Source organism: Vigna unguiculata, chromosome 5, assembly GCF_004118075.2.
Source record: "Vigna unguiculata cultivar IT97K-499-35 chromosome 5, ASM411807v1, whole genome shotgun sequence".
Taxonomy (NCBI): Eukaryota; Viridiplantae; Streptophyta; class Magnoliopsida; order Fabales; family Fabaceae; genus Vigna; species Vigna unguiculata.
In genome coordinates this window covers 40,487,507-40,510,801 of record NC_040283.1, presented here as the reverse complement: position 1 = coordinate 40,510,801, position 23,295 = coordinate 40,487,507, and the positions used below count along the sequence as shown (strand labels likewise).

General features: G+C 28.7%; 2 protein-coding genes across 3 annotated transcripts; one reads left to right on the top strand and one right to left on the bottom strand.

The window, feature by feature from the left end:
• Positions 1-6,423: 6,423 nt before the first annotated feature.
• LOC114184709 (early nodulin-like protein 2) lies at positions 6,424-7,168 on the bottom strand. Its single transcript, XM_028072020.1, has 2 exons — positions 6,991-7,168; positions 6,424-6,866 (listed from the first exon to the last, which is right to left on the bottom strand). Exons 1-2 carry the CDS (start codon positions 7,166-7,168, stop codon positions 6,424-6,426), a joined length of 621 nt encoding a protein of 206 aa, XP_027927821.1.
• Positions 7,169-12,614: 5,446 nt separating this feature from the next.
• Positions 12,615-22,236, top strand: LOC114185599 (transmembrane E3 ubiquitin-protein ligase FLY2-like). 2 transcript variants are annotated; one of them, XM_028073431.1, is made up of 14 exons: positions 12,615-13,176; positions 14,185-14,254; positions 14,845-14,972; positions 15,988-16,103; positions 16,642-16,702; positions 17,549-17,615; positions 17,732-17,809; positions 18,218-18,375; positions 18,462-18,521; positions 18,721-18,814; positions 19,699-19,866; positions 20,492-20,820; positions 21,223-21,339; positions 21,833-22,236. In XM_028073431.1, the coding sequence occupies exons 1-14, from the start codon at positions 13,015-13,017 to the stop codon at positions 21,932-21,934; spliced, it is 1,710 nt and encodes a 569-aa protein (XP_027929232.1). In that variant the 5' UTR covers positions 12,615-13,014; the 3' UTR covers positions 21,935-22,236. The 2 variants fall into 2 exon arrangements, with proteins under 2 accessions (XP_027929232.1, XP_027929231.1); XM_028073430.1 differs by having other exon boundaries at positions 14,182-14,254.
• The last annotated feature ends 1,059 nt before the right edge of the window (positions 22,237-23,295 follow it).

Here is a 23,295-nt window from a genome sequence, read left to right as displayed (position 1 = left end):
TATGGATGAAAATTTATAAATTTTTCATATGTTATCCTCACTGTAAAGTAACATTGTTAAAATAATATTAGTCAAACAGGCTTTTAATAGATTCTTAGGAGTTAGTTTGTTAAGCAATATATCTTGTTGATTAAGATTAAAAGATCTTGACTCTCTACATTATTGTCTGGGAATAGAAGTTGTTTGGAACAGAGATTTTAGCCTCTTTTTTTCTCAAACAAAATATATTCAAGAACTTCTAGCCAATATATTTATAGAGCAAAGTCATAACTTATAACTTTTTCCATCTCACTATGGTTCAATTGTTTTCTAATGATACAACTCTGCATGCACAGGAGTAACTTAAGGGTTTATGATACCTAAGACATTTTTTTTTAAACTTAAAATAATTAATACTAAAAAAATTAATTTTTTTTCTTAAAGACTTAAAGCAATTATCACTAAAAGAATATTTTTTAGATATTTCTTTCACGGCTTAAAACAAGAACTTTACTTGCTTGAACCTTGAGCAAACCAGACTCTGATACCATGTTAGAAATGGGCTTTAAGCCTAACTCAGTCTCACAAAATCGGCTTGAAAGATAAGGATTGCACTCACTTATATATTGTGAATTGACCTTATCTCTAGTCGATGTGGGACTTCTAACACATCCCCTCACGTCGAGGTATATTCATCTCGTGCGTGGGACAAGGAATTAGTGGGTGGTCCACTAACGGTTCGATATCGGGTGGAATAGAATGTCCAAAAAAGTTCGTTAGGATAGGCTCTAACCTGGCTATGATACCATGTTAGAAGTAGGTTTTAAGCCTAACTCGGTCCCACAAAACCGACTTGAAAAGTGAGGATTGCACTCACTTACATATTGTGAATTGACTTTATCTTTAGTCGATGTGGAACTTCCAACACATATATAATAGTTTTGCAAATCAAGTTTTGCAAAATCTTCGTACTTTAAAGATTGTGCTCTCCTTCGTAAATGTATACAAGACTTGATACCTTTTATGATGAAAGAATCAATCACAGTGATGTATAAGATCAATGAAATTTGAGGTATCGACTTCAAAAAGATTATAGAGGATGAGCCGAGAATTTTTTAACTTTTATAAAAACTTATTACTTGCATGCATCTCAATTGACCCATAAGTTGTTGTACATTTACAGGACTTATTGTGTTGATTGTGCTCAAACACTTTTCAAAATTCGACTTAATTCTTTATGATATCATCATATAGCTTAAATAGTATCAAGTAAATATATTTTATACATTTAAGTTTCTCAAACTTTAAAAATAAACAAATATAGTCATTTTAACCTAATTGTATTAATATTTTTTTACATATCAAACGTATTTCATGCTAGTATTTGAATTATTTATACCGTTTGATACATTTTGCTTCAATGTTATACACGTCAAAAAAATTTAACGTAATTAGATTATATTCAATTCAATTTTAAAGTTGTGAAACTAAAATGTATTAAAGTTTAAAAAAAATTCAATTTCACATCAAAGTTATGGAACATCAAAAGATATTTAACCCTAATATATAATTATAAAACAATAATATATAAATTTATTGATAAAATTTTGTTTGGCTTTTGGTTTGTATGTACAAGTATTGCTTCAATCTTTGTTATTTTAGTTAAGTCATTTTAATGTGTACATTTTTTGTTTCCATTTCTATAATCTTCTTTATTTTATTTAGGTTTTTACTTTATTAAAAATAAAAAATAAGAGCTAAATCAATTAAAAGATAAAATTATCTGTCTATGTTCCATAACAAATTTTGCTACAATCTATCCATAGCTATAATTTGTAGCAAAATGTCCCTATACTATAACTTTAAATTAAAAATATGAAAATATTTAAGTTTCGTTAAACAATTTATTAACAATGTAAACTTTTACCTCGTTAGAAATAATGTCAACAACATAGAAAAATTAGTTTTGCGAAATCACAATTGACATATTTGAACAAAAATGAATATTATTTAACTAATTAAATCATTAAAAAAAAAAGACAACGAATATTACATCTTAAATTTTTTTTCGTGTTTTTTTATAAAAGGTAGTGATACTATTTTTAATATAGAAAATATTAGTATTTTGAAAAAGCATTTTGTGTTTCATATCTACATGTACCTTCAAATGTGCTTCCATATGTTGTCCACGTATATCTACTTGTAACCAAATATTCGGTTTGCATTTGTGGTGTGCTATTGATGACTAATTAAATGCTTTCCACATCTTATTCAAGTTATTAGTGGACATGGAGTATGCAATGTGTCTCTTCTTCCTAGAAGAAAAACTAATATAAATTATAACATACCATTTATATATTTTATTTTTTAATGAAGTTATTCCTATAATTGTACACTTATGTTTTAATTCTTTTTTCATTTATGTAGTAAAATTTTCTTTACTTTACCTATTTTATTCCACCAATTGAACATTGGATTTTTTTTTCTATATATTTAAATTTAATCTACAAATTTGATTTTAAAATTTTAAAACGTTTTATTACACTTTTATTTTATTTTTTAAAATTTGTTGGAAAATTATTATCATCATTGCTAATTATTTATTTATAAAAATCAATTTAAAAAATTAAATAGTTTTAAAAAATATTGTTTCCATTTCATAGATTATTTTGAGTTAAATATGTTTTTAGTTCTTGTATTTGGTATATACATAAATATGAAATTGTAATTCACTCATGTCTCAAATTTTGATATAATTTGATCATCAAACTTAAAAAATGAATAGATATAATCCTTATAACCCAACTACCCAAGTCTGTTAAGTTTTTTTATGTGAGAAGTGGTGTTTCATACTGCATTTGAGCTGCTTACACCATTTGATATATCTAACTTCTAACACATAACAAAAAAAATAATAATATCGTTGGATTAAGATAACAATATATCCATTCATTTTTTAGAATTAGGAATTAGGACTCAGATGAATTTCAACTTCGCATCTAAGTTTAGAGACTACAAACATATTTAATTCGTTATTTTTTTATAAATGATTATTTTTAATTTTAATTTATACCCACTTTTATTAAAACACAATGAAAAGCATTTTTGTTAATGATTATATTACATAATTAATTTTAATATTTTTAATATTACATTAATAATACCTATAAAAAAATTTAGTCAATTTTTATTTATATTTTTACTTTTTTTCTTAATCTAAACAACTTTAATTTCTTACTCGCATTTTCTTATTTTATTTCATTTTTCCTGTAATTCAAACCAAGCGGTAGAGTTATGAGGATTTTTTTATTTTGTGAGCCTTTTGAAATTTGTATCTTTTAGTCCTTAATCAAACTTTTAATTGATTTCAATTTTGTTTTTGTTTTTATCTTTGTTTTAAAAAATAGTGCTAATTGGTGATGCAATATACTACAGAAACTTGATGACACAGACAATGTTTTCAGAAACTGTATTTGTAAATTCTCATTTGTTGATATCAATCAATGACATCAAACGTTATATAAACAAATAATAAATGTTTTTGCTAAAATCACATAAATATATTATAAATCTGTATATACTTTTTTCTATGCAAATTTCATATCTGTTTAGTTAACTTTCATCCACTCAAAATAAATGTTGACCAAAATTATAGCGGGAAAGAAACATATCTACCCTAAGTTTGTCTCATCCACACACATCTATCACATAATTAATTAATATGATATGAGAAGGTGAGACTGAGAAAATAAAAAATGTAGGTACAATTCTAATATAAATAACGTTTAAATTTTGGTATATACAATAAATAATGAAAATCTAGTCTTGCAAACGCACGTGTTGATATCTGTTTATGTGTTTCTTTAGATTAGTGTGTGTCTATATATATATATATATATATATATATATATATATATATATATATATATATATATATATATATATATATATATATATATATATATATATATATATATATATATATATATATATATATATTAAAAAAATTAGAAATTGAGAAAAAAATAATAAGTTTAATCGCAAATTACTAATCCCTTGCAAATTTGGAGTAATATTCTTATCTATTTCCTTAAAAGTTTGATCGCAAATTACTTACTGAACCAACTATTTATAACTAAGATATAAAAAATATATGAATTTTGTTAAATAATTTATTAAAAACATGTAAACTTTTACCATATTAAAAATACTAATTATAACAATATTCAAATACTAAAAATTAAATATGACAATATTTATTATACTAAATCAATTATTTATCCTTAAAAAATACAAAAATATATAAATTTTATTGAATAGTTTATTAAAAGCAAGTAATATTTTACCACATTAATGGTCTTTCAAACTCACTATCATCAACATAAACCCAAATACATAATTAAAAAAGAAAAGATAAATAACAACATCATTGTCATTCTTAATTTTCTTGTGTTTGTTTATTAAAGTTGGTGATGGTATCTTTAATGCATCTATATTTTGAAAACGTGCTTTTTGTGTTCAATTTGTACAAGCATATATACCTACTGTGCCTTCAACTAAACTTACATTTGAGATTTATTTATTTTTACATATTTGTGTTTGCATCTCTTATTGATAAGATTCATATAAGAACATAAAATATTTAACATATAAAACATAGCATTTAGATACATTGAATCTCCCCAATTGTTTTTTAAATCGTGAAAGATTCATGAAAAACTTGAGTAAATGATTTCAATTTCAAGTTCATAAGAAAAGTATGAACTATAGAATAAGAATAAGAATTCGTAATAAAATAAATTAAGATGAATTTCATAACAAAGAAGGAACAAGAAGTTAAAAAGAATTAATTATTTAAGAAAACATAGTAAATATATAAAAATAAATAAATGATACATTTTACAAGTAAAATGAATCTTTTTAATTTAACGAGTTTTATATCTTTACCATTTTTTTTCATCACTTTATTTAGATTTTATTATTATTTTTATCTACTTTTGAATATTTTATAGAATATCTACACAAAATGCCATTGTTTATTTAAAATTCAAAAAAGAAAGTAAAGATATAAATTAATTTAAAAATTACAAACGTTTTAATTAATCTCATGTTTTATTGTTCAAAATAAAAAATTTAAATATGCGTTAATGTTATAAATTATATAGTTGAAATCAAGATAAATATATCACTTATTTGTTAACATATTTGAGAATATTTGTTAAGTTCTAGAGGAATCATGGTGAAAAGAAATAAAAGAACTTATGAAACTCATTTATAGTACGTCCTGGGATCTTGTAGATTTTCACATTTAATTATTTTTCAAAATAAGTAAATTTTAAAATTATGAATATGAATAAGTTGTGATTTGACATTAGTTTCAGTAAAAATAAATTTTAAAAACGATATAATTTATAATAAAACTCACTATCATAAGTAATTAATGTGTGTGACCTAGGAAAAACTTTTGTGGTGGAAAAGTATTCAGTGGACTATTAGAACTTACAACTTTCTTCTTATTATAACTGTTACAACTAAAACCTTTTTGTCCTCACTCCGGAAAATGAAAATAATAATAATAATAACAATTACAGTAGTAATAATGATTATAATAATCATAATAATAATAAGATTTACATTTAATATTTTTCAGATAGAACCTGCACAGAAATATAGGTAAGCACCACAAAAATTTGAGTTCATTTAAGAAATATGTAATATTGACTTCGATATATTATACAATATTTATAAATATTTTTTAAATGATAAAATCATATAATATGAATATAACTAAATAAAAATAAATAAATAAATATAAATTTTTAAAAGTGAAATTTACGTATGTGAGACATCGATTTAATAATGTTTTAATTTTATTAAATAGTCACATTTAATACGTAAGTATAAAAGTACAATTACGAATAATATCTTATTTTGAAGCTGGTTCCCAGCTATCTTATTTGTAAGACCAAAATTCTTAAACTTCTGAATAAAACAATAAAAAAAATATACAATTAGATCATTTACTTAATTCGTTTATCATCCCACGCATTTATTTGTTTAAACAAGTAGAGAAAATTGTTTCTTAGATAATTAGAGTAAAAAATATTTAAAATAATTAATTTTGAATTTATTGTTGTGTAGTTGCTCTACTCCAAAAGACAACAACCACAATTCCACCACGATTTAATTCAACGAAATTAATTCTCATGTATGATATTTATAGTTATATCTTGTAAAACTTAATTAATATAGTGAATTATACATTAGATTTAAAATATATTAACTATTTTTGTGAGAAAAAAAAATGGTGTATTGGAAAAATGTTCAGTTGAAGGCATCGCCATGCACTAAAACGGAAACCAAAAACAACTTTTTTACTTCAGAAAAAAAAATAGGTAACAAAGTTCAAAAGCCCAAATAAATTGAGGCCCATTACCAAGCAAACTAGCCCAAGATGCTGAAGAACAAGCCCACCCCAACGCTAACAACACCCATAGCGACACCAACCGAACCCCTAAACCTCATAGAGCCCGAATGTTTCGGCTGAGACGGCGCTGAAGAAGTTGGGCCTGATGGGCTAACATCGGAGCTTGGAATTGGCCCATTTTCTGCGGGTGTTTCGGCTCCCGCCGTAGGCGGTGTTGCCGCCGGAGAAAGCAAGTGAGTGTGTTTGTTATGTCTGACGGCCAAAACGACGACGGTTAGCTTCTGACCACGTTTGCAGTTCTGAGCGTTGCCAGTGATGAAGAAGAAAGGACCCGATTTCACAAAAGTAAACATTGAATCACCACCGTCCATCTCTTGCATGGCGTTGCTGGTGTTGCATGAATCGTAATCCTCCTTCTTTACCACCAACACTGAATCACACCCACTCTTATACTTAAACACTGCATGTCACCACCAAAAAGACAAAATTTGAAGAAGTATTGTGTATGTAACTAAATTGGACAACGTTGTAGACATAATTAGTGTAGTGTTTTAGGTTTGAAAACAGAAGCAAGTTTGACTTACAAAGAGTGTCGTTGACTTGAAACCTGTTTCTCTGAGCCCAGTGAGTGTAATGTTGTGAAGGGTTGGGGACCCAATCAAGTTGAAAAAATGTGCATGCTGTTGCTGGTGAAGAAAAGAGAATGGACATAGATATGAAGAAGAGAAAAAGGCCAAGAAATCTGTTATTAGAGTACCCCATTTCCATATGTTTGAGGTGTTCTTCGTAGCAGAAGAAATTAATCTGAGAAATGAAGTGAGAAAGAGAAAGATGAAAGGTTTGCATATTAATGAGGTGATCCTTGTGAATATATAGATATTGGTATGCACAACATGTTATCCAAATATTATATCGTTATGAATATATAGATATTTCAAAATTCTGTTTATTTTATTTGTTTCATCGTTTTTAAACTCTCTTTCAAACGTTAAAAAAAAGTTTAAGAAATAAACCATTTACACATTTTAAAATTTTACACATGATTTGTTATAACAAATTTAACTTTATTTAATTAAGACTTTAATGCTTCTTTTTATTTGGAATGTTTAATATAGTAATAGAAGGTCGTGCACTACTAAAAATACTCATATTTTCTGTCAATTTTGTTTTGAAAATTTGTTTGTAAAAAATATTTACAAATTTTGTTGAGAAAAAAAATTGCAAGAAATTATTACTAATTTTCTTGCAAAATATTTTATATAAAACACTTTTCGCAACAAATATGGTAGGAAATAATTACAAATTTTATAATTTTACAGAAAATAATAGCCCAAGAAATTATATACCAATTAAAATTCTTAGAAAAAATGGCAACAAAAAGTCTTTTCTTACATATTCTTTTAACAAATTTACAAGAAAAATCTCATATAATATAAAAAAATTTAGTAGTGGTGAATTATAGCTAGCTTGAGATTTTTGTTTTTTTTCTTTGAGAAAAAATGACGATGGTTCTAGGGACATTATTTTTTCAATTCCTAAAAAACAAAATAAAGTGCAAATAATTGAAAGACAATTGAAAAATATAAAAATGTTTCTTCACAAATTAACATATGATATCCTTAGTATTTAATCTTTCTCCACTTTTTTTAAACGGGATAATTTACACTTTGATAGAAAAACATTTTCACTTTTTTTTAAGTATCTATTTCAAATTTTGTTACTATTACGTAAAAAGTACTCAACATATAAATTAAAATCACAAAATATATATTCAACCACATCAAGTTTTACATTTCTAACAAATAAAGGTAAGCATTTATTGAATTGAAACACTAAATTTAGTAAAACCATTTTGACAGTGACAAGTATTTATTGTATAAAAACCTTACATATCTTGTAAAACTAACATGAAACCATTCACCAAACCTCTTAGGAAAGAAAAAAAATCTTCAAACGTACTGCTAGAAAAAGGCAAATGGTTAGTCTTAAAATAATAGCAAAGGTATAAATATAAATATATATATATATATATATATATATATATATATATATATATATATATATATATATATATATATATATATATATATATATATATATATACTAACGTACACACAGACGCTATCGCATTCTGTGTACGTATTTTTAAAATATGAATGATAGTATGTTAGTAGATGATAATAGAGTAATGTTATTAAATTAATATATAAAATAAATTTATATTTATTAAAAATAAAGTGAAATGATTAGAGAAATTAATTGTTGATATAAAAAAAAATAAACAGTTTTATAGAAAATAGGTAAAAATAACCGTTAATTTTAAAAACTTTAATAAATAACTATATTGTAAAAGGTAGAATTAGTATTATGAAACGTGGATAAAAAAAAGAAATCCTCTTTATATTTTGTTTTATATATATAAACTTTCAACTCATTTATATCTTCTTACTATTACTATTAGAAATTTTATTTCTTTTTTTCCTTTTTTTCTACTAAAATATTCATATTTTCTGTTAATTTTGTTTTGATTATTTTTTTAAAAAAATACTTATAAATTTTGTTATAAAAAAATTGCAAGAAATTATTGTTATTTTTTTACGAAATATTTTGTATAGAACATTTTTTGCAACAAATTTTGTAGAAAATATTTATAAATTTTATAATTTTATAGAAAATAATTATCTAAGGAAGAATTACATACTAAGATTCTAAGAAAAATGACAAAAAAAAGTTTTTTATTACAAATTTTTTATTCATATGGTTGACTAATGTAGCTACATAAATATCACCCTTCGGTTTCAATATGAATAATAAGTTTTATGAGTGTTTGTGTCTTTAATGGGTATATAGTTTGTTTTTTTACTCAGTATATCTTTTGTAGCAATAGAATTTGAATTATTTTGTTCACACTTAAATCTTATGAAAAGATGAAAATTTGGAAAAAATAAAAAAGAGATATAAATATAAGAATGATAAATAACGATATTTAAATAATGTTGCTAACCATAATAATGAGATAAGTGATGATAACCATAATAGTTGAAATAAGATGATAAATAGATATGAGAGTGATAACAACATTAATATAAGTGGTAATTATTATGACAGCATTGATAATAATAATAATAATAATAATAATAATAATAATAGCATAACATAAAAAGTTGTTTGATGACAATTACTGTGAAAAGATATGACAAAAAAAATTATAATAAAAGTGATGATAATACCAACATTATAATAAAAATAATGATAAATACAAAAAAATACACTATAATAAAGAAATTAAACAAATAATTATATATCATATAGAAAAAAAATAATTAACTTATATTATTAATTCATAACCAACAATTGAGTCATAGATATTTTTTTCATCCTCGTAATATGTTACATTTGTTTTTAATACTATAACTATCTTTGTTATCATAAATTATTATATTTTACTTTTCACTTGTATATTTTGTTTTCATTATAGTTTTGTCAAAGTATGCAACTTTTATTTTTAATCTTGATGAAATCATTTATAGACTTTAATATGATATATCCTCACATTTATATTTATTTGATTTTTCTCCATTGAACCCATAATTGCTTCTTTTTTTCCTTTTAACAATTATTCCCATGAACAATGAACGTTGGGATTTTGTTAGGCAATGATATAAAGGAAGATTTGAATTCATTTAGAATTTATTTTTTGTCTGCACGAATAAATATAATTAAATAAAGTAACAGGTTGTTCAAACCCATATACATAATCCAAATATACAAAAAAGAATACGTAATACAAAAATGTCATTTACTATTAAGTTATAAAGTTGATTTAATTGTAAAATTAGAGGATATAAAAGATTGTAGAATCTTTATTTTTTGTTATCATAAAGTATGAATTGTTAGTATTTTTGTTAATGGAGAATTATAAAGTCTTCGTGGTATTATATTTTCTTCTCATACATAAAGTTGAAAAACCATTTATTAAAAAGGATAGAAAAAGAAAGTTATATTTCTACGAATTTCCAGATCTAAAGAAATATATGAAATTATATTTTCATTCTCTTCTTAATGCCATCAGACAACGACATACAAACAATCGAATTACCTGCCATATTGTTTGTTTCGTTTGGAATGATGAATATTAATCACAACACTTAAATGTCAAGCTTTGAAGTGAAGAATATCCCAATCTAGGTTAGTTAGAGACTGTTAGGCCAATTATACTTTTTGCAGTTTTTTTTCCCTTATCGTAATTATCAACAAGAAAACAAAATTAATGTTGTACCTTTTATTGGGGAAGTGGCACCTTGTATTAGTTCTAACCAAATCATAAAAATAAAAAAAAAGTATGTCTAGGGTTTATGTTGATCTAATAAGTACAAAGTATGTGATGTTTTTTTATTCATGTTTTCCTTTTTGGTATGAATCATCATTGCACTATCCAGAAGCTGAAACAAGGAACCATTATTATATAAGAAACACAGAGACAGAGATAATTGAAGTAGATAAAACTCTTTGATTTTTTATGTAATCAATTTATATTGAATTTTTTTATTTCATGTCATAAAAAAGTAACAACAATACAAAAAGGATGTGTATTATTGTGTAAATCATGGATTGCCAGATACATGCAAAGGTAGCACAACATTTTCTGTAGAATGGTTTTTGAGTAACTGATTCCATAATTTAAACAATGATTGATTATGAACAGATTATGATCTATGACTTAACCTACCATCACATGTGATGGCAATATTATTATATGAATATTTTATGCAACGATATTATTCTAATTTGAGTTTGTTGGGGGAGTACTAAAAAGTTATTCTAGATAAATAATTTATAGTTCGAAACCTGAATATTAAATTAAGAGTTTAAATACATTTTTCATCATTATTTTCGTAGTGTTTGTTGTAAATGGTCATCATTTTGACATAATGTTTAAAATTATCTTCATATTTACAGAATGTTTAGAATAATCATCATTTTCGTAATTCGTATTTTATTTGGTCATATTTTGTTATTTGGTCCTTTTTTGTGACACCGTTTAAATTAATAACAGAACATTGTACGTGTGGCACTGTTTGTATTATGTTGCATTGAGTGTGTTACGTGTACTGTGCAGTGCAGATGGTTAATTAATGTTAACTTTTCAATTTGGGGAAAATTTTGCAATTAGGATTTGAGTTGGATTGTAGTTGCGTTCTTGGAGGCGATTTCTTCATCTTCCTATACCCTACCAATATTCTTTGGAGTTCTTGCCATCCTCAAAGTTGTCATCTCTTCGCAGCTACAAATCGGGGTTAATCCATTTCTCGTTGAACCACCAAACGTGCACGAAGTGATATGATTGCCTCCAACTACTACAATCAGAGGTAAAGGAAGAAGATTGGGACGTAACATACCTATATAATGAGATTGCAGGAAGAAAAAGATTGCAGCAACACCAATTGGGAATGGAGTAACAAGATTGCCAAAACTCACTAATTGTCAAAACATTCCTTACCAAAACCCTAGCTCACACCTATTTATCCCCAAATATCTAATTATCACCACATGTACAGTATACGCAACACACTCTAATATAAACAGTATCACCTATCTGTTACTGATTTAAATGACGTCACAGAAAAAGATCAAATAAAACACGAATTACGAAAATAAGAACCATTTTAAACATTCGGTAGAAATGATGACTACTTTAAACATTGTCAAAATGAGGACCATCCGCAACCAACACTACAAAAATAACGACGAAAAATGTATTTAAGCCTAAATTAAATACATATAAAATTATTTTTATTATTATCATTATTATATACAACACTAGTACATATAATTTGGTCTCAAAATTCTGATTCGAGATCAATGACATTAAAAAAGACCAATTCAATGGTATCTAACATTGAGATGGGAGCAATCCACCATCCTTTTTATTTATTTATTTATAATACAGAGTCGTTCTTTAATAATACTGAGAGAGTTGAAAAAGATAATTTAAATATTATTTTCAGTACAGAGTCATTCTGAGAGAGTTGAAAAAAAATACTTAACCCAAATATTCTATTACTTAATAATAGTGTTAGTGATACTACTAAATAATAACCACCAGGAAAGTAAGTAATAGTTTTTAGCGCGTGCAAGGAATCGCCTTAACAAAGAGCGTGATTGCTTCTGTTCGAGCAGACCGTGAGCTTTTTTTACTAAAAAACCAAAACCCAGAAAACTAGTTAACAACCAACTCTGGGGCAATCTCTCAGAAGCAAAAATTTGCACCAAACCCAAATCCCAAACCATAATTTTTTAATTGTTACTACTAGTGATTGTGATTAGTACAACTTAAGTTAAATTTGGTGCAAAGCTAAGTGGTGAACGCATCTTTTTTGCTTCAAAAATCGCATTTGGTGACCAATTAAGTCGTTGGTCTATCGTTTTCTCTATCTGATCAAGCTTCCCCTGACCCTTTTGACTTCTTCTGAAGCAACCCTTTTATTGTTGCCTCCTTTTTAAGCTATTTGCTATGGTGGGTCTTGGGTTTTTCCCCGGGGTTCCCTCTGTTCAGCTTCGACTGAGAAGTGGGTCCTTGAATTGGAGTTGAATTTTAGGGATTTGATATGGTTGCCACTCAAAGATTGGAGTTTTCTTTGTGCAAGAAGAGGAGGGGGCTTGAATTTTTGTTTCAGATTGCAGTTGGGTGGTGGGTGGTTCTACTGTTGGTTAATCCTGTGGCGGGTCTCAGACCCTTGAGGGAGAGAACTAGGTCCTGGGATGATGAGGTTTGTTTAGGAGCTTTATTTAATTTCAGTTTATTTTAATGAGTATTTAACTTAACTAATTAGGATGCACGTGCATTTGATTTTTTTTTTTTAAGTTGTAATGTTGAAGATGTGCGCCTGCATTTTAATTGTTGTCAGTTTGGGATTGCATTTAGTAATGTTGCTTTATGCAGTTGTGATTTTGTGAATTAGACTAGACCCTAGGAACAGGAAATTTGAAAGTTTAGTTCTGTTAAAACTGATGTTAATTGAGCGTGTTTAGAATGTTTGAACCTAGAGAGAAGAGTGATATGTGTTTATTAAGTTTGTCAGAATGTTTATAGATGGTGTTGGGAGAGAATCTGTGAGGATAAGAATAAGCAAAGAGCTGCATTTGCAAGGTACTTAAGTTTTATTTATAGAATTGTATGCCAGTGTGTGCTTTAGGTATGTTTTTTTGGGGCTTTACAGGGTACTCTTCTCAGAAAATGGTCATACGTTTGAATTTATCCTTCATATGTAACTCATAAGGTGTCCAAGACTATTAATTATTATTATATATATATATATATATATATATATATATATATATATGCTATTATAGATTTATATATTGGGCAATCGACAATCAGCAATCATAATTGGTATTGGGCATTTGTAAAATTCTTTTTTCTTGTCCGAATAATATCTTTCTGCCCATTTTTTAGTTAAACAATGTTTTTAGGACCTGTATAAAAGGTAGCTAAAGGACATTGAATCTTGAAATGAAAAACAAATAATACATTTGTAATCAGGTTTGTGGTAAAGGATGGAGGATAATGTTGTCACTTTTATTTGATTTATAATTACGTCCAAGGATTTTCACTCAGTTGTTCTTTAGTTTTTACTGATATTAATTTTCCCAAACCCTGACTTATGATTAAAAATGATTTGAATTGACAAATTGGGGTTGTTATGATTGAGTCAAAATCTGACTGAAGGTGAACTCACTTCATTTGTATGTTATTGATATGTTACCTTTCTCAGCAGCTCTTTACAAGAAAGGACGAGAACAACTTAGGTCCTTTTTCACAATGGAACATAACAGGAACTTACAAAGGTATGTGTTGATTCATTACTAACCTTAGTGTATGTGTGGTTTTCTGTTATATTCAAGTTGTAGCTTTGGTCAGTTCATGTTTCATGTAAGTACCATGCTGAACATATGTTTCACTGATATCTGTTCAGAGGATTTATGATTGGATAACGAACTAACTCAGATCTATGAAGAAGTTATTGGTTTATAATATTATTGACCTTTAAAAAACCTTTTCTGTGTCTGCTTGATATTTTGAATTAGTCCATACTTTAATTGTCTTTTCTTTTTTGGGAGCAAGCATGTTGCTAAATGCTACGGTTACCTTTATGCCTATTTTTACATGTTCTTAATCTTCTACCATTGGACACAGCATAATAAAGGCAGAGGGAGCAGCATCCACGCTAAAACTAGGTTACATGTTGCCTCAAATTAACTAAATGAACTTAAGGCATTTTGAAAGATCATGTAATTTTGAAAGTAATTATGTGAAATTTACTGAAATATGCTTCATTTCTAAAAGGTGTCATTTGAACAAATTTATTTGCTGTGGGACAAATTTATAAGTTTATTGAAGTCTGAGGATGTTTATATGTTGACCTCTTGAAATGCAGGGTCTTGGAAATTTTTGGATACCACAAATGGCTCTTCCAGATTTCCAGACATCAGAAAAACAAATGGAAATTCTGTAATTGAGTTAGTTAGTACTCCGACAAAGATAAGCGGAGTACATTATGTTCAGGTGCAATGTTGAACTATATTGCTAATTTCACAGGAATTTGGTTTTCATATGTTGTATATTTTCTTATTTGTTCTACTTGAAACTGTATTCACTTACTATGCATTTATTTGAAATATCAATGGCTTTTGCATTACGCTTGAAGTTATTAAAGTTCCTATGAATCTTATCATTTTTCTATTCTGAAGAACTAAAAAGTCTTCACTCTTATATTATTTCATTTACTAAACTATAGTTTCTGTCATTGTGAGGTCAGCTTGTGTTTTTTATTAGGTTGTCTTTTTATGGATGCTTAAGTGTTTTTATTGAATGGAGAGACTGTTATAAATTTATAACACATGATATATACACTTAAAAGTCAAACTTGAAAAAGGCTGACCTTGATTAGAGTAAACTATCTATGTTTTCTTAATGCAGCAGTTCTGATGATAATGAACTTTGTAAACTAGTTTGTTTGGAAATGTAAGTATGTGACATGTGATTAGTAAAACTACATCTCTAATTTTGTCTATACCTTCTAGGTTTTCATCTTTTGCTTTCTCTGTCTCTAATTTCATCTTTTCATTTAACATTACGTCTCTAATTTGTCCATGTTTGAAAAAGAACAGTTAAAACTTATCCAATGGCCCTTCTCCATTGAATGAAACTGTCTTTTGTTAGTTGTCATTATACTGCGTTTTACTCTTTTCTGGACAAGTATTGTATTCATATTTAATGGTTAGAGAGGTTAATAATCTGTAGAGATCTTAGCTACCATTTTGTTTACTGCGTCAGTCTCAGTTGCTGAGCCAAGTGTATTTTTTCATACTTCTAATACATACACAAACGAATGCACAATAATCTGGACAGATCTCTATATTTTGAATATCCTAGAGCAAATAATGGACCCTTTCATTTCACTATACAATAATACGTTTATTTTGTGCAGAATTAGAGTTTCAATCACATCTTTATTACTGTTTCTGTAAAATAGTCCTTTTTCCTCTATAACAGTTTTCTTTGGTTTGTTTTTCATCAGGGGGTGGTTATATTCCATGATGTGTTTGACAATGAATACGATGTCAGTGGTGCCCAAATCAGAATAGAAGGTGTATACATATGGCCTTTTAGACAGCTTCGAATGGTCGCCAACAGGTAAATTTCATGGATATCATCAATGAAATTTGTATTGTCTCGATTGTTTAAAATTAAAACTTCTTTTTGTCCAAATTTGACATTTCATCTTGAATCAGTTTTTGTGTTCTGTTATACTTGTTTAATTTTTTTCATTTTTTTCATAGACAAATTCTGTTTGGAATGAAATTGACTGGCCAAGTTCTGTTGAGCTTGCCGAGAGAAATGGCCTGAGGCCATTGAAGATTTTGTTTGAAAAAAAAAATGTAGGCTTTGCAATTCTGTATTAAGCAATTGCATGACAGACCTACAGGAGGTTGTTGATTGATGTGTCTGTTATTTGTGGAGATTTAGGAGGAAATTCCTCATTAGGAGGAAACTCTTTGTAGTTGATGTCCTGTTCTCCAAATCTGATCTGTAAACCATTTTATGGAAGTAAAATATAACTATTTCTGTCTGTTTAGTCCTTGAGTCTAACTGAAATGCATATATTTCCATACAGTAAAACTTACAATATCTGAATGTGCTGAAGAGTATATCTTGTTTCCTCATGTTGCAGTGGAAAAGAGGGGGAGCTGAATCAGAATGAAGATTATATTTTATCTAATCCATATCATCTGGTAACATTGTTATTTCCTGCATCCTTGATCTTTTAAATTTTATAATCTTATTGCATTACATGGCTTACAATAATATTAACAGCACTTCAATTTGGGTGGTCAATATCTGTTCCTGTTTCAGATATTTTTTTTACTCTTTTCATTGATATTTTCAAGTCCTAGATCTCAAGGAGAATGGATAGGTTCAATCCAAATTTTTTAATCATTTTCACGGGCTTGATTTTTTAAGTGTCATAAGCCTGCCGTTAATGATCTTTTCTTTGTTGGATTACTCATATTTGCTGTCAAACATTTGAAGTTGGAATGGAAATCAAAATATCTATGTTGCAATATATCCATCTCAATACCCTAATAAGATTCTCTTCATATGAAGTGCAAGTGCAGTTTAAAATTTCCAGTATCAACATTATTTAAAATGTCCAAATGTTAGAATCCTTTATCATCTTAAAACCTTGTTTCACAATTAGGACCATATCTGGGTTCTTTAAACTGGACATGAATGTAAATATCTTAAGTTGTACAGCTTTTCTTCATTTAAACAAATTCATTTGAAGATAGTAGCTGGTAGCAAATCCATAATATTTTTATGTGAATATGAACAAAAATGGTCTTTCATAGTGGGGCTTTCTTAACAATATGCAAACAGATTGACCAGCTTTGCTCCATTAATGTTGTCCTTTTCACCATTACTTTGTGATTCCTTTTTTTTTTTTTTGTATGGAGGATTTCCCTTATCCTTCAAATTACTTGTATTTTTCCATCTTTGACTAAACAGTTGTCTTTTATTATATAAAAAGTTAGCAGTCAGAAATACTTATTTGCTTCGTATATGTCTTTTGTACACAGCTTGGAGTTTTCTCATCTCAGGTACTGCAAGATTCTTCAAGAGATAGAATGTGGAGAAGAAAACATTGTAATTTTTCTAAATACCAGTATATCTTGAAGGCCAACCCACCCCACTCCTGTTTTATTTATTTATAGCTGTAGGTATACTATTGACTTGCTACTTTCTCGTATTGGTTACTGCAGCTCTGATTCATGATGCGGAGAAACATTGTAATATCGAAATTGCTGCTCAGGTTTCACGCTTGCCATCATCAAATAACGGTACTTTTGTTCTCCCTGCTTACGGATACTTTCTTCTATAGTAAGGAGTCTGTCATATACATGGATTAGGGATCTCTTTTGCACAAATAACTTTCTTCCTTTTTGTATTCTGTATCTTGTTTAGAAGGTTTTCTTATCATCTAAGTAAATACTTTTTTTCCATTTCTAATAGAATAACTATTATTATAACCATTTTTTGGTGTCCACAGTATGAGTGTAATGCTATTATGAAACATTTTATCAGATTTAATATTACCAATTGCTACGTATATGAATATGAATGTAAAATTATATATACATTACTTAGTTTTAACCACTTTCTATCCATTGAGTGCATTCTTCTTGTGGATTAATTTTTTTATATTGTTGTTCGTTTGATTTACTAAATTTTTACTTTATTTCCTACAGAAGGTGAACATGATAATTTTCATCTAGAAGGGCTAATGGAGAGCCCCTCTGCGGATGATGATGGGGACTGCTTCTCACCATTACTGCTAAATGCAACGTCTGTCAAAATTGAGGTCTACTATAACAAAGCAGTGAACTATACCTTGATGGTTACTTTTGTATCCTTCAATCATGAATATTCTTATAGATTTATGTCTCTGTCACAGTCCATTATGGCGTGAGCTCCTTAATATACCTATATCAGGTTTCTTTCTTGCAAGTCCTTCTATTAATTCGTCAAATGGAGCATAGCAGCACTCAATCTGTAAGAATTTTCTTTGGATTTTTTCTGAAATTTCACCTGCCATAGTTCAATATTTAATGGAATCAATACAAAATTTTTCAATAGTTGAGATGAATGTACCAAGCAATATTTGAAAGTTTACATGCCATAGATTTCTTAAATCTGCAATTATGTGCATGTGATTGTAGAAGATGAATATGATTCAGATATACCTTTACAGGGTGCTGCTAAGGTTTCAATACTAATGATTGGCCAGCAAGCAATTATGGATGCCTATCTTTGCCTTTTACATCTCACTGCAGGAATACTAGTTGGTAAGTTATGAATTTCACAACTTGAGGTTGCTCTACCGACTATTTTCTCTCTCCCCTTCCTAACATAAATCCATTTTGTTCATAGACTGAGGTACCAGTTTTGGGGTGAAAAATCTATTGAAGATCCTTTCTAAATGGAAAAAGGGCTCTCTAGTATCTTTTCTGTGCCCTTAATTTTGTTCACTTAACCAGCAGGTTTAAAAATAATTTACCTTGTGGATAGTCATCAGTGTAAGAATCCCAAACATTCATACCTGAAAATTGGTCAATTCCAAAGAAGATTCCAGTTTGTACAATCCAATGCCTCCACTTTGTAATACCATATTTGCACCCTGTAACTAATAGAATAAAGAGAAACTGTATTGTATTATTGAAAAACTGGAAGCCAAAACACAATAGAGTGAAGTCAGCTATATGTAGCTGATCTAAAGAGACTAACAACCTGTAACTTACAAGGAGTTAGTTACAGAGTATAGCTGTCAATAGTCTTACATAAAAAAATAGAAGTTATATTTACAAACAACAGTAGTAACACTATACTCCAATACTGACCAGATCTTATTACTCGTTCTTCTGTCCCTGATACGACACTTAGTTTTAGTTTACACATTACAGTATACAGCATCTAAAAATAATTATTGTATGTTTCATTTTAAAAGTTCAGCTTCTTTTTTTTTTGGTGGGGGGGAGGGACAGGGATTGTTCATGGTATGGGAAGAAGATTATTGATGCAAATTGAATATGTTGTGATATGTTGCATTGATTGTTGTAATATGTAATGTCATAGTACAATTAATTGTCATTGTTCATCAGTGATTTATTATTATTCTTTTGTAATAATAAGATTGTTTGTTGAATGGTTGTTGCTGCCTCCTGCACTGCAGAATCCTTATTCAATGCTTTTGCAACTGCTGCATTTTTCAAGTTTGTAGTCTTCTCAATATTTGAGATGAGATATCTCCTTGCAATCTGGAAGGCAGGTAGGCCTTTCAGTAATGGTGAAGGTTGGGAAACAATGAGGCGAGAACTTTCAGTTTTATACAGTCGTTTCTGTAAGTACTCATCTAGAATTAATATTCTCCAACATATTTTTTCTATTAATATTTCTGAACTTTTGGTTTTTTACCGATTCAAAGATGCCATGCAATCTATGTAACCGATCTCACCTACTTTGTTCTTGTTGTTGTATATTCCACTGTACAAGAGTTCCTAGATGCTCTGACACGCCTCATAAATGGCGTGTCTCGTGTCCGACACGTATCGGACACCGACACTCGTACGATACTTGTAGGACACACTATGTCTAATCTGAAAAATTTTTTTTTATCTTTGACATGATTTTGATGATTAAAATAAGGAACAAATCTTATTCTATCACTACTTTTCGCATATTGGATATTAGATAGATAGATTGAATTCATTTTTGTGTTAGTTGACAATGTGTTAGTTACAATTTCAAACTTAACATGTATATACACGACGTGTCCCGTGTCTTATGTTTTTTCAATTTAGCCGTATCTCCGCATCCGTGTCCGTGTTGTATCTGTACCCGTGTCCGTATCCGGGCAACATAGGTTCCTAAGAACTATATCTATTTGTTTCTTGTTGTTTCAACTAATGGAGATATTTGTCATGAAAAAGAGGGGCTCAAATTTAACAGTTTAATTTCTTCTGCAGATGGGATCTTGTTGGGAGGCATTCTACTCATGTATGAGTTCCATAATTATTTGAGACCTATTCTTCTTCTTATGTACTCTTTCTGGATACCTCAGATAATCACCAATGTTATTCGCGATTCGCGTAAACCATTGCATCCTCATTATATCTTAGGGATAACTGTCACTAGGCTGGCAATCCCATTATATATTTTTGGTTGCCCTAACAACTTCATGCGCATAGAACCAGACAAGAGCTGGTGTGTTTGTTTGGCTGTATTTATTGGACTTCAAGCTGCAATTCTCCTACTTCAGCACTATCTTGGGTCACGTTGGTTCATTCCTCGTCAGGTTAGGCTCAACTACCTCTTTTCAATACTTTTATAACCAATTAACCATTAACATTCACAATTCTTAAATATAGTTGCCTCTTCTAGAAGGCTGAGCTTAAACCGAGCATAGCAGAGCATCATTTTGCTTATGCACCAAGCCCCATTTAATGGGAAAATTCCTGTTATTGTATACTTTTGCTGTAACCAAGGTTTGGTTAATAATTTGAAGCATTTCATACACATCCTTGACCCTAACCATGATTATGTAACTATGTTGCAACCAGTAAGAACATTGTATTATCCTCATCATATAGGAACCTGGCTCTAGGCTTTCCTTAGTGAATTTAAATCATCATCCATCATTTTGTTTTCTTTTTTTCATTCTGAATTTGCATGAATGTTTTATCTTCATGACTTGCAGATTCTCCCTGAGAAATACAGCTATTATAGGAGGTTTGATCAGGAAACAAGACAGGCTACAGACTGTGTGATTTGCATGACAGCCATTGATCTTTCCCAGCGATCTAATGATTGCATGGTAAGTGATTATAAATATAAAGAACAAATTTCTCTGACACTTGCTCTGGTTTCCTAATATTGCATGCCATACCCTTATCTTCTTAACCCTTATAGTAACCCTTTTGTAATGAATTTGGATTCTCTTCTGGATTTTATATGTTGTTCCTTTGCTGTGCTTTCAAAATACATTGATGAGCACTGGTTTTGAAATTTGAAAATATATCAAAAAGATTTCTAAAGTACAACGTCAGAGTATTTTTAATGCTCGGCAGAGGACAACACAACAAAAATCCAGCAGAGAATCTAAACGTTTTTGAAATACATTATACTGACACTTCATGTTATCCAAGAAAACACATTAAATCCTGTAACAATGTAAAGGGGATTACTGTAAGCATTAAAAAGACAAAAAGTGTGCAATCTCAAAAAACATGAGGAGTGTATAACCATAATTTTGTCGATTCAAGTCAAACTTTTACAACATAAAACTATTCTAATTGAGAGTGTTACAGGTGACACCTTGTGATCATTTCTTCCACTTTGGCTGTTTGCAAAGATGGATGGATATAAAGATGGAGTGTCCAACTTGCCGGCGCCCATTACCCCCTGCCTAGACACCTTTCTACACTCTCTATGTCAATAGGATCAACTGACCCTGCTCAACTTCATAGTCTAGTATATGTTCAAGTGACAAAGTTTTACATTTAATATCACCACAGAAGGGAAATCACACGGCCTTTGGTGGTCAACCTTTTTTCTTCTCATGTTCAGGACTGAATGTTTCTTCTGCTCATACAAATTTTGTAATTTGATTTTGCCACCTTATCCCAGATGCCAAGTGCATGTAAATAATTTGGAAGGGCCATGAACATTAATTGTATTTTTTTATCAATACAAAAATTTATTTTTATTCTTCCTTTGTGATTGTTCAACGTGAAGTTATGGTGATTTTTCAATTTGTCATATCTTTTTAGTCCAATGGCAATCCTAAAATTGTTTCTACTTGAGTGCATGATTGCATCATAAATAAGTACATGATTAGTTTGCCTTGGACAGAATCCAGAGTGTAATGGCACATGTGGCTGAATCAAGACTTCCGTAAACTGTATAATATCCTTTTCAATAGAATTTTTTTATGACGGTTTTTTTATTAATAAAAAGTATTATGTTAATATGGATCCAATAAACAAATTCTTTAAAACAAAGAAAGTTTCCTAAATAAATAATTTTTTTTCATTTTAAGGAAATCATATTTCATGAGATCCATATTAATAAAATAATATGTTTATTGATAAAAAAATTATGAGAAAACTTTATCGGTTTGAAGTTTAATATTTCAATATTTATTTAATGCTCATATATGATCTATATGAATAAAGTTGTAATAAAAAAATGTAAGGAACAAGCTAACAGGTGATAATCTATTTAATTTCCTCCTTAGTGTCAGATTTTTTTTTTCAGTTGCCGTTGTACTGACACGTTTCTAAAGATGCTTACAAGACAAGTCTTTATCATAATGTTGTTTCTTGTAGTTTACATCTAAATAACTTTTACCCTTTAACACTTTATTCTACTTCCTTTTTGGTGATAACTCTAAATTGTTAAACATTCAAACATTGGGGAATCTACCATCAAAGTTAATCTTTTAAGGGTGGGTTATATGCTTATCAATTAATACCAAAATTGGTTGTTGATATCTTGCAAACATTACCTTGGAGGGATAATCGTTAGTGGATGGTTTTGAGCAATGAGAGTGAGTGAAGTGTCACCAAGTAACATTAAATGAAAAATTTTCAAGACTTTGACTCCCAAGAATAGTGCTAAAATTGAGGCTTGGATATTACAGGTTATCTTAATTTTATATCGAATATAATTTACTATATTAATTTGATGGATTATTTAAGTGTTCAACTCTCTCGCTCACTACTAGATAGCCAAATTTTGTAGATAGTATTATAACTCATTCTGAAGCTTA

Bases quoted from the DNA above. Each gene is read 5' to 3' on its own strand.
- LOC114185599 (XM_028073430.1), top strand. From the start codon at position 13,015: ATGGTTGCCACTCAAAGATTGGAGTTTTCTTTGTGCAAGAAGAGGAGG. The intron at 18,815-19,698 runs GTAAGTTATGAA...CCTGCACTGCAG, and splicing joins CACTGCAGGAATACTAGTTG to AATCCTTATTCAATGCTTTT. The intron at 19,867-20,491 runs GTAAGTACTCAT...TTTCTTCTGCAG, and splicing joins AGTTTTATACAGTCGTTTCT to ATGGGATCTTGTTGGGAGGC.
- LOC114184709 (XM_028072020.1), bottom strand. From the start codon at position 7,168: ATGGGGTACTCTAATAACAGATTTCTTGGCCTTTTTCTCTTCTTCATA. The intron at 6,867-6,990 runs GTAAGTCAAACT...GGTGACATGCAG, and splicing joins TCAAGTCAACGACACTCTTT to TGTTTAAGTATAAGAGTGGG.